This window comes from Lampris incognitus, unplaced genomic scaffold, assembly GCF_029633865.1.
Source record: "Lampris incognitus isolate fLamInc1 unplaced genomic scaffold, fLamInc1.hap2 H_2, whole genome shotgun sequence".
Taxonomy (NCBI): domain Eukaryota; kingdom Metazoa; phylum Chordata; class Actinopteri; order Lampriformes; family Lampridae; genus Lampris; species Lampris incognitus.
In genome coordinates, this window is record NW_026611077.1 from 1452010 (window position 1) to 1464615 (window position 12606).

A 12606-nucleotide genomic window follows, 5' to 3' on the forward strand; every position below is an offset into this window, starting at 1 on the left:
TACGTTTATTTGGTCCAACCGAGTAACGTTATGGAGAAACGGTGGTTAATGGTAGCCGTCAGTACGTGAATGACGTTATTTCGCGAATAGTGGGGACGAGCGGCCGGTCTGTGTATTATTGATATAATGTGAATTCTTACTTAATGTCGTAAACTGTTTATTTATTTAATTTGCCTCGGCGAACTTAACATAGCAGCCATGTATGTGGCAACACAGGTTGAATTGCTGGTAGCCCACATTTTACATAGTAGTTAAAAGGTACCGTATAGACTTGTGTGCGCGCATCTACTGCATTCTAGAACGGCAACACAAAACGTGCACTTTAATAATAATAATAATAATAATAATAATAAGCAGTATCTCTAGGAAGGGATCGAGCGACCAAGGGAACAACGGAGGAAGGACACGTTGTTATTGGAACAACACCTTCGCGCGCCAACCACAATGTCCCACGCGCACAACGGCGCTAGGCTCATTGCGACGTCGACTTTTTCTCTGGTAAGTTGAAGACGTGTCCATCAGGCTTTATCTTACGCATATAGTAGCATGTGCAGTTCTGTTTGAGAGCGTTTTGGCTACAATACACACGTTTCTGCCATGTTACTCATTTGTTTGTCAAAGTATGGCCTAAACGTTTGGTCCAAATAGTTAATGAGAGTGGAATTAGATCGCTAATAATGTCAGCTAGCTAGCATGCTAGCAAGCATGTTTGCTAGCTAGCATAGTCCGCAGAGCTAATGCGTTGCAAAGTGGGGAAGGGGGTTGCTATTTTTTGGAGAATGGAGAGCCTCACAAATGACTTTTTCTGGCTAACACAACAATTTCGTGTAACTGACTTGCTAACCTAGTTGACTAACAGTCCTTATAGCTTGTACATAGCAATAGCATGACATGAGCCCATGTTTCGCCACGAGTTGCTAGCTCATAGCTGCATTAGCCAACTCGGATCACCGCTATACTGTAGCTCAACCGGTCGGAGAAGATGAGGGTTTCTCTAACCTCCAAAAAAAGACAACATTGGATGAGTATTACTGTATGTGGCAATATAGTATTCAGCCCTCTTTTCCTTGTCATTGCAGCTCCAGTCATTGTTTTTGCCCACCCTTGGATCACTCAATATTATTAAACCCAAAGGCTCTTTTAAGAGCCAACCTCTGTCTGTCATTCTGTCTGTCCATCCTTCCGCCCACCCATCCATCCTTCTCTTTCATACTCCTGCCTATTTGTCAGCCTCTCACTCTCGTTTTCTGTCAGTCTCTCACTCTCTTGTCTGTCTGTCAGTCTCTCACACTCTTGCTATCCATCTCTCACGCTCTTGTCTATTTCATCCATGGCTTCCAACATGGACCACATCCGCGACCACACTTATGGAATGCGCATTGGACATGCTTTCAACAATGAAGCTGTCTTGACTGGAGACATGTTGGACCAGGCCTATCAGGAGGGGAGGCGCATTGCACTTGCTCTGAGGCATGAAATTGATTATGCTGAAGACGTGGACGAGCACTTACTGGACGAGGCCTACCAGGAGGGGAGGGTCATAGCACTCCATGTGAAGCACGATGCTGTCCCAACTGAAGCCAGGGTTAGTGTTTTAATAGCAATTTGTGTGGATTTACATTTTCAGTTTCAAAACAGTGCCTTCATCATTATTTTTAAATGTCAGTCTTACAAGAATTGTCACACACAGAATGCGCAAAGAAAGGTCCCTCAGCCGATAAAAAGGAACCATGCAGGACGAGGCAAGCCAAGAGGGAGATGTGGAGGACGGCGTCGAGCCTCAACTGCTGGTAACTCCTAAACAAATTTGAAATTCATTAAGTCTCATTGATTTACTATGTAACTAATCATTCATGTCACTGTTTCTCTGACTACAAAGTGATCACAGGATCAGCGTTTCCCTCATGATTGAAATATACTTGTGGTGGTAGCAGGGGTGGGGTATGATCAGACTCTGCTATTGCTAGATTTGATACTTTTCAATACGTTGGCAGCCATGAATATACTTGGGCGGCCTGCAAAGTATTTACTATGTGTGGGAAATCCTGCGGGTTCTAATGATTAGCCAATCAACGCCAAGGATGGGACTAACAGTGTTGTCAAGCTGTTGTTGAGCGTCGTCATTTGTAGTGTAATGAACATGTGAATAGATTGTTGCTATTTTGCCTTAACCTTCAAAACATGTTAGGGTTCTCCTAATCTCTTTCTATTCTTGCATGTCTTGTTTTACAGTCACATGCCCTGGTACGGAGGACTCCCAGGCCACGACTACTGCAGGGAATTCCCAGCCAAGAGTGTTTGCTCAAGAAGAATTTGGTAAGATTGTACACATAGATCGCATCATCCTGAAATCTTAAAGATGCCACACAGGGTATCAATTGGCCATGGTATAGGACGCTATACTATTTGGGGTTATATCTCATTAAAGCACCCTGCCACCATTCATTCATTGCACCATAGACATGTTTCACTTGGTCTGTAATACTGCATCTACAGATAAAATTTTTGTCATTCACCCTGTTGATCCAAGTAATCCTTAGTTTAGATGTTTAGTAATTTGCAACTGATCAGACGTGATTATTCATATACAGGCATGGTACTGTTAGATTTTCAACGACCCTTTATGGCTTTTGAGCACTCAAATGGAAGTAGAGATTACAAGTTCTCTATTGCACCTTTAACATATTCAACATGCTTTTGCATTTCCTTCATAGACCGAAACATGGAGAGGCTGTCAATGACTTCTGGGTCATTCCATACTGATGTGCCTGCTGTGCCTCTGCAAAGCTCCTCGTCTTGGTCCTTGCGTCAGCTGACAGCCCAAGAACAGTGGAAGGAAGCTCGGCCAGACCACCTGCAATATCTACTGGCAACTGAGGCTGTTGGCCAGGAGTTGTGCTCTATCTGCCATCAGGCTGCTGTTATAAGGTTGGAGTCAGATGTCTGCAGCTCTCTTCAGTTTTTGTAAATAGTTTAGTTTACACACTGTTATCATAGGCTGAATAAATACGGAAGGATATGTCCTAACAAAAGGACATGGCTCAATCTTACTCCAATTATTCCAACCAAATGCAAAGTTGAAAATATATGGCATGTCTTATTTGCTTATGAAATAATTATCTGTTTTTCTTTGCATAGGTGCAGAGACTGCCTTCCCGAGGAGTGGTTGTGTGAGGCCTGTGATGTGTTGCACCATAAAAGATGGCCACTCCACAACAGAGACAGCGTGGTGGATGGCTTCCTCAAGGCCATCCCACCATCCACATGCTATACTAAAGGGGAAACTGGACACTACATCTCACACAAGCAAGGTACATATTCTATGTGTTTTTACTCACTCACTATTAAGGCATTATTTTATGTTCTCAAATTTTTGATTGGTAGTTATTTCTGTGAGAGTGTATGACATTAAAATATACATGTTTCTATTCTGTCTGTTATGCAAATAACATGTTTCTATTTTATTTTCTGTCAGCTTCCATTTTACCCACAGTGCGCGCACCACAGCTATGCTCATGTGAAGTTGCTGACGTCACTATGTCTCCAGGCAGAGAAGTCATCCTTATCACCATAAACGGTAAAGAGTTGTCCTTTTATACTTCATATCTGTTAGCATAATGACATGTCATTGTCTAAATTGTTTAAATATATCACCAGGACGGTTCGACTTGCACATGCCTGTTCATGTGTGCAATATCTGCCTGCAACACTGGACCCCGGATCTTAAAGATCTAATCAAGAGTGGTTACTGGCCAGCCTCTTCACATTCCCAGACCCTGTACACTATTGACCTCTTCCACTCATTCCAAGACCTGAAGGTCATTTCACCTGGCTTTTCCAGGCAAGCTTTTGCAAAGTTGCTGGAACATCGCACTCGGCGTGCTGGAAGAGTTAAGTGTAATAGAACAAATGTCTTCATAATTATTATTATATTGTTAAATAGACAATACCCATATGTTCATAATTATGTACACTTCAGTCAGGGCAAATCAATGGGGATGCACTTCAGCGGAGCTTCCTGGAGTTCAGCTATTGCTCGTTTGAGGAGGACCAGCTCTGCTGTGCGACCCCGTTCACCTGCCCCGCCTGTACCCCAGAAATGGTGGCTGTAGCAGCTGATGGAAACCGGAAGCTTTACCGCTTTAAACGATCCAGCGGGTGTGTCTTTTGGTTGTGGTCTTTTTGTTGAATTTGGTCTTTAGGACAACGGGAATGGTTTACTGATGTTATGGTTGTTGTTTTTTTTTCATTAGCTTCGAAAACACTGCATTTTTTGAAGGGCTGTTTCTTGCCAAGGACAGTAAGGTGTCAGCTTTTGTTGACACCATTAGGACTGCAGTGAAAAGCGTAAGTCTTACACCAGCCAAGTATACATTAATCATGTTGTTACTGTATGTACTCACCACATACTAGTGGGCTATTCAGCTACTCCCGATACCAATGGGTATTAAGTGAAAGGAATGTTAATGATGCTGTAGTACCTGTGTTTCAAATGTTTCTGTTAATGCACTGTTCTCACAGACGCAAGGCAAAGCAACATGCGGTGCTTCGCAGTGGGCAGCAGCCAGGGAAACCTCACGGAGGGCCAGTAAACTCGATGAGGAGGGCGTTGAGGTAGCCGTGTGTCGCCATGGCTACCTCTTGAAAGGCCTAAATATGTACCGGGGTGAAATGTTTGCCTCCCTCTGTATCTCCAGAGAGAAATTCAGGCCACAGCAAATGTCAAATTCTTTGCCATGGATGTCACCTGCAAGTACTGGCCATACCTCCAAAAGGTAGTGGCTGCCCTTCCACCACTCCAGGGGCTCTTGCAGATGAGGCCATTCCTCAGCATCATGCATGCCAGGGCTCATGCCACAAAGTGTGAGGTATATTTTCATTTTTTCAATTTATTATGTATTGTTTTATAAAGAAACAATATTGAGATTCAGCTCAAGATTCCATGTCAATTTTCATGCACTGCTGCTAATATCAGTGTTCAGTCCATTGTCAGTGGCAGGGGCAGGGTTCTCCGGGTGTTTCGTGATCAAAGGCAGGGCCACTGGTACTTTTGATCAATCCAGCTTCCTGACTACATTCATTGTCTCCTTTAACAGCTTAAATGGAGTGGCAGGAATCAGGAGGGAGCGGGCACAACGGCTGGTGAAGAGGTTGAGCAGGTGAACAGCTACCTCTCCCGTTGTGCTCTGACAACAAAATATATGTCTAAAGCAGGTTGGTCACTTTCAGCACTTTTCCAGCACCCAATCCCTACTCATCTCAACTCTACTCTCTTCAACTGTACCTTACTGTACTCACTCTCACTTCGTTTTCTAATTTTCTTTTTAAAAAGTGGCATTGTATCTATCCTGAAGTGTGTCATCTTCTCACATTGTTCTATAATTTGCGGTCCATAATGACATCCTCTACTTCCAACAGCCCGTGTGGACATGCTGACTGTCCATGCAATGGAATGGAACAGGCACAAGGGAGACAATCTCCACAAGGCCCTCTCCACAAGATATGTGAAGGTATGTCCTGTATTCATGTTTGTTGTATCATTATGTGTTTGTGTATCTGGTTAAACCCACATGCGTGAAGCAGATTTGGGTGACTGTACCTGACTTGAAATTGATGCTGAAAATATTTCTGTCTTTCAGACTTGTCAAAGAGCTGTGGAGGAGACAGCAAGACTTCTAGAGCTCAGAGAAGAGGTCCATTGCTCAGAGGAGATGGCACTGCAGTGGGTTATGGATGTTCAGGAATGGGCTGGGGGTAAGGATGACAGGAAATCATATCTCTCCCATCTCTTTTTGTCCTTTTTTTGCATTTATATCTGTACTTTCAGAAGTAGCTGTTATTGAATGCTGAAAAAGTAGTGCAACACATATACAAACTGTGAAGTAGGTGTGCGATTAAATGATTTTGTTAGATTAAATATCTATATCTGGTATTCCTTTACTATTTCCCAATTCTGTAGAGACAACAGATGCCGCCAGTGATCAACGATCCCTGCAACAACAGTCCATTGAGGGGCTTCATCTGAGCCTTCACCACAGAAAACAGAGCCTCTACCGTCAAAATGGTATGGTAAAATTTTAAGTATTTATTTGTATCATATGTAAACATGTACATGATCACTTACCCATTCACTACATTGTCAGTTGTTTTTGTGCTACTTTTGTCTTGTTAGACAGCAACAAGCTTCGTCACCGCCTGCGCAAAAATTTGGCGAAAGACAAGCGGCGTCTCTTCGAACAGATTGCCGAATACAACAGGCTGGTGTCAGAGATGCAGATCAATGTGGCAGTGGTCGAGAGGTTGCTGGCTGGACACACTGTGTCACACATATGGCCATGGGAGGTGTACAGCAGTGGTACGTGCCTTTTGAGATGCTCAAATGTGTGTGTTTTGAGACCCAGGGTATAATTATATAGAATATAAGTTACGGAACTATGCCCTGATCATGCATCATAAAGTGACATTTAGCAAGTCAATAGGGGATCTTTTGTATAACTTACAGGATCATCAGTGAACATCAGCACCAAGAGACGAGTGCATGACCAGCAGATGCTGACCACACGCCTGCAAGAGGAGAGGAGCATCCTGGTTTTGGAGATGGCCCAACACTGCACTTCGTTGCGAAACCTGGCCTCGGCTCTCAGGACCAAAATTATAAGTGAGGGTATGTTAAAAAAAACAACAACTTTGTTTTCCATTCATGTTACTGCCATCCCACCAAAAAAATTTTGCAACACAAAATCAGCAGGCATTTGATTAGATGTTACATACTATCAGAATCCTTACTATTGGTTTGTGTATTGTCTTGTTTTGAATGTCAGCAGAGGGAAGTGAAGGACTACGATGTCTTCTTATTCGAAGACTTTCGGAAGTGGAAGGTAGTTTGCGGTTGGTCCTACACCACTACCAGGCTGCTTTGGGGCCACATGCATCTCTCCTTGGAGGCTTGGATGATGAAGAGGAAAGTGAACCTAGCAGTTCGGAAGAGAGTGAGGAGGAGGCTGAAGAGGAGGCAACCTAGGTAGCCCTGGCAGCACATCATCCCCCACCCTCATCCATCTCCACTGGCTCCCAGTCAAGAGCCGTATCTCCTACAAACTCCTCCTCCTCACCTACAAATCCCTCCATGCCCTCGCCCCCCAATACTTGTCTGAGCTCCTCCACCAGTACACTCCATCCCAGAACCTACGGTCCTCTGACCTGGGTCTGTTCTCCACACCCATACTAAGCTGCAGACTTTTGGTGACAGAGCCTTCAGTGTGGCGGCCCCTACCCTCTGGAACTCTCTCCCTCCTTACATCCATGGCGCCCCAACCCTGGACACTTTTAAAACAGCCCTCAAAACACACCTTTTTACCAAGGCTTTTCCCCATTAGTTAGTTTAGTTTAGTTAGGTTAATTTTCCCCTTTTTTGCTGCTGCCCCCCACTGCCCTTCCCGACCCCTTACCTGACCTTCGGTTTTTTGAAAGGCGCTATAGAAATCTTGAGTTATTAATATTATTATTAGGTATCCTCCTGGGGTATGCATGGTTGTTTGCCTGTGTAACAGGATTCATTTTGTTTGTATGTTTCACTAGATTTTTATGTCTAATTTGCTATTGTTTATTTGTTTTTCTGTTTCTGTGATCGCCTGTCTTGTTTAATTTTTCATTTTATTGATTTATTTACTTTATTTTAATATCCTGATTATTGATTGGCCACATTTAATATCCTGATTACTGATGGGCTATGAGCTGGGACATTGGCGGGGTCGTGAACTCTTAGGTCTCTGTCTCTTTCCCAGGTCTAGCTGTTGTGGGCAGAGGTTAGTAATCCCAGGAGCTCTATGTACATCCTTTTTATGAGAAGCTAGAATGTTTGAATGTCCATAATGTTTGATTTAAATATCTCTAAATTGTCATGTGTATTATAGGTATGATTGTGTAGTGAAAATGTCATTTTTTTACGAATAGTTTAAGCAATGAGAGTGACGACGATGATTTATGTTGTTGAAGCTGAAGCTAGCTGGCCAATAATGCTAAGCTGGGAAAGAGCCCTGCGATCAAATCTTTTTGCTCTGTGATTACTCTACGCAGATGGGCTCAATAAATGTTGGACGCAGTACATCGGTCTCCAGACTGCTCAATGACCATAACACCACGCAGAGTGAGCTGGTAACACCTGTATGTGCCTGTTAATTGTGAAATAAAGATATTGAAAATACTGTGATCACTTTTTTATTTGATTTTTTTCCTACAATATTGTGCCCTGTCGTTATAAACAGAGAAAATCAATTTAAAGGGTGTAGAGCTTACCATGCTTACCTTACTTGTTTCTTACTCAGGTCCTACCAATTGTTATCATTTCCTTGTTTGATTGTCACTGATATATGTGATATATGTAATTGGCAACATTAAGTTTGAAAATAGAAGAAGAACCCTTTATTAATCCTCTTGGAGAAATTCTGTGATGTGTTGCATGCTGAATTGCACCCTAGCATGCATGTCTTTAATGGCAGGAGAAAACCGGAGAACCCGGCGGAAACCCACACAAGCACGGGGAAAACCTGCAAACTCCACACAGAAAGGACCAAGGGATGGGATATAGGCTATATATCCCATATACATATAAATATGATTTTAGCAGTGGAACAGTTTTTACGATTTATTAGGGGATAACATTGATTAAAGTTAAGGCTGTGATATAAGCTAGCTGGAGGATGCATAAGTTACACCTCCCAGTCATTTGGAAATGTAGTTAACGAAATGAAGATATTATAATTATAATACGCTGTTCAGTGCATAATGTGTACTTAGATATTATTATGAAGACCTTGCCTTTGACAGCGTGAATGAGCGTTTCCATTCCTGTGTAGGCTACTTAAAAACATGAAATGACGTAGGTGACAAAGAATGTTGAGTGGGCCTACGGAGAAGATATGAATCAATAGACAATCCCGCATTACGCAGAACGATGTTGCTTAGCAACACGCACGAGGCTTGGAAGGTCAACACTACTGATTGGCTGAGATTGTTCGCGGCGTTCTGGCACCCCACGTGGAGGAAAGCCAATTGGCCAGAATTGTTCACATAGTTCTGCATGTTTTATGCTTTTAACGTCACTCAGAGGGCTTCTAATGTTGAAACAGCGCCTGTCCCACATTCTGTGGACAGTAATGCACCTTCTGATCTTAGAAACGTATAGAGTGAAATGATAATTCATTCAGATTGTAACCCTAATATACCATAACCCTGCTCAGCATCTCACTGAACTACAAATATGGGCGCCATGTTGCATGTTTGTATTGAAATTCTTATGGGTGATGTAGTTTATTAATCAAACATAGCATTATCTTCTAAGTTATAAATCTATTTTAGGTGGGAATCTCAAGATATGTTCTTTCTACCAATATATACAACATAATTGCGCTGTGTGAGTTTACATCACTTGCAAAGCCCAGAATTTGATTTTAGGCCATTTTAAGTAGCTAAAATTATTTTTGCAGTTCCCCACTTCCACCCCTCTGAAAGTACATGTCCGGAGCTGTCCAAAAGAGTTTACTTTATTTTGATGGCTATTTTAATTACAGAGCTATGCGTTTTCAAATGTGACCTCTGGTCAGTGTTCAAAGGTCAATATCTGAGCCTAGGGTCAACTCCAATCTTTCATATTTGCAAGCTTTCTTCTGGAAGCAAAGGCCTTTCTGAAAATATCTTTGGTTTGGCTCTAGCATAAAGGAAGCTCAATTTCCCAACCCTAGCCAAAAACCATGCATGGTCTATAAGACCACAAGTTCCATGGCAAGTTGAACTGTCAAGTCACAGGGTTGGAATGTTTTGTTGTAGAACACAACCAAACACATTTTTGGAAAGATCTAACATATATCTAAACATATATGTTAGACTTAGTTCTGGAGTGTGCTGTATTTCAGAGAAATAGTGTTTTGACGTTATACCCCCCCCCCCCATAGACTTCAATGTTAATTTGCCTCTCACATGGTGTTATTGGAGTACAGTGTATGTAATCTTGCATGAAATACTACAAATAACATATTCAATGGAGCCAGCGATTCTGCTTATCTTGAGTCTGGGCTTATGTGTCTAACAGGCTGCCTTCCAGAGATATGGCCTCAGAGTCTCCTTCCCTGGAAACACATTGTCACTAATCTATCGATAATAACCATTTGCTGCATTACAACTCAGTGGTGTTCTCAGTGGAAGTCTCGTCAGTTCTTGCCTATTGATTGATAGCAAAACTTCCACCCAGACCCTCCACTGTCCTGTCACCCACACAGACACAACTAAGCCATAGCCACAACCCTTATCTTGCTGGGGTCAAAAGGTGAAGTAAACAATGAAAACCCCATAGAGGATGGATGGATGGATGGATGGATGAGTGGATGGATGGATGAGTGGATGGATGGTTGGATGAGTGGAAGGATGGATGGATGGACGGATGGATGGAGGAACACTTGGACACCAGCATACTGAAGATAGAAGGCTTATAACTTATAACCTCTTCACCTACAAACATATGTTTGGTCTCTAATGAAAGAACCTCTTTGAGGTTGCTTACTCAATATTTTGATTATATGCATGTCATTGTGACATACAGTATCCTAATGACAGAAACACACTGAAGTCTCTTGACGAAGCATGCCTTATAAGATAGGCTACATCGAGCTTCAACGGGCTGGCAGGCTGCTGCGGATCTTCACTGTTCTTTGCTATAGCGGGGGTCATTAAAATATCTATTTAGCTGTCTATCAATATAGCTGTCTGTCAATCTATCTATGTAATGTGTGTCACCAGCGACAATTTGACATGTAGCTATGCAGCCCACGGCGGTAAGGTGCCGCGAGAGGTACCGATCATCGGCGCCCTCTGTAACCGGAGAAGGGTGCTCATGCCCGGGTAGCCTACGCCCTGAGCGCCGGTGTTGTGCCCAAATCCCACTCCCCGACAGAATCTCACTCCCCTTCACATAAGCGGTTGTAGCTCCGGTTGTGGGGGTGATAGAGACATGAGTCCGGCACGTTTTTATACGCACGAGTCCCCTGAACACATAGAAACCAACCCTAAGTCGGTCGGAGCTTTATCGACCGAGTTATGGTCACTTTTCTGCACCTACCCCTAACCACCTAGCCTGGGTTGGCAAGACGCAAAATGGAGGCATTTGCCGGTGTGGGAGTAGGTGCGGAAAAGAAGCTATAGCTCGGCCGAGAAAGCGCCGATCGACTTGGGGTTGGTCTCTCCGTGTTCAGGAGACTCTGGCGTATATAGAAGTATATTGGCTCATGTCTTCAGCACCCCCACAGCCGTAGCTACAACCACTTCCGTGAGGGGGAGTAAGATTCTGGCGGAGAGTGGGATTTGGGCACCTTAGCTGAGTTAGCGAAGTTGAAAGCAACTTCCGGTCACGTGGCTTTGGTAGAACGCAGGTAAACCTTCGGCTAAGCAACTCATCCCTTTCAAGGGCAGATCACTGCACAACTGCATGTGATGGCACATTTACCTCCATATGTGTCGGGGCTGTACCTTGATAGTCTCTCCATGGTCCTGTAAGTTCTTTCTAAATATTAATTATTGTTATAATTTAAAATATAATGTTGTCGCTTGAAATTGTGTATTACAATTATTGAAAAAGTCAAGTGGTCAATGATTTGGAAATGATAGGCCTCTGCAAATGTGATGTTTCGTCCAGTTGTCAGATAATACTTCCGCCTTCTCTGAACTCGTCGACGCTGTTCATGCATTGTAGTCGTGTCATCCAATCCGTCTTCTTGGGATGGTTCATTGTTTCCACTTCCAAATAGTGTCTCTTGAAACCATTATAGTTACTTATCACCATTATAGTTACTGCGAAATTTGAAATTGACCAACAAAATTTACATTCTTTGCTTGGTCATATTGGCTCAGGCAACACTATTTGTTTTATTTGATCAGATCTACTACCGGTTACAAATAGTTTCCTCACCTTTGTTGACATATGAAGAGTGCAGGTATTGTGTAGAACACAATCCCTGTACTGACATATAGGCTTTACTAAATGATGTTTTTTGGGTCATTCTACCTATCTATCCCTTCGACATCTGTTTATGTGCAATGTACACTGACAGAATAAATATATAGCTTTTCAGATTCAATTGTTGCATTTTGTCCGCCTTCTCTTGATGGCACCAGTTACCATGTTGAAAAAATACCACCTATCCACAACAAACACACTATTCATAATAGCGAAAGCAAGGAGGAACTCAAAGTCCAATGTCTCATTTTCATTAATTTATTCGAGTCATCTCGATGTTCTCTTTCGGCTGCCAGGAAGGGGGCCATTCCTCTCCACTGAAAACAAACAAAATAATATCAATAATAATAATAATAACAACAGATAATATCAATGTGGTATCATTTGTGTGTTGTGCCAAATTCAGTACTGTCCTGCTTGTTTTGTAACTTAACAGGCTAATTCCCACTCTTGTTGGCACCACCACAGACTTGGTGGAACATCTTTGTACAGCCCTGAGTCTGAGTGTGATGTTTAAGTTGAGTGCTGCATTCCTTCCTCCTACTCTGATAAGTCCAGGTGATAACGGTTTCAAAAAAAAATACTGGGTACATACCATACTG

The 12606-nt window shown here is 42.7% G+C and overlaps 1 protein-coding gene across 1 annotated transcript; it reads left to right on the forward strand.

Annotated features, from left to right (window-relative positions):
• Positions 1 to 1342: 1342 nt before the first annotated feature.
• On the forward strand, positions 1343 to 6408 carry LOC130131971 (uncharacterized). Its single transcript, XM_056301697.1, has 17 exons — positions 1343 to 1585; positions 2066 to 2126; positions 2233 to 2316; positions 2715 to 2928; positions 3139 to 3311; positions 3476 to 3577; positions 3730 to 3818; positions 3980 to 4158; positions 4254 to 4347; positions 4522 to 4620; positions 4698 to 4868; positions 5097 to 5214; positions 5419 to 5510; positions 5640 to 5754; positions 5960 to 6064; positions 6173 to 6299; positions 6402 to 6408. The coding sequence occupies exons 1-17, from the start codon at positions 1343 to 1345 to the stop codon at positions 6406 to 6408; spliced, it is 2073 nt and encodes a 690-aa protein (XP_056157672.1).
• Positions 6409 to 12606: the final 6198 nt, after the last annotated feature.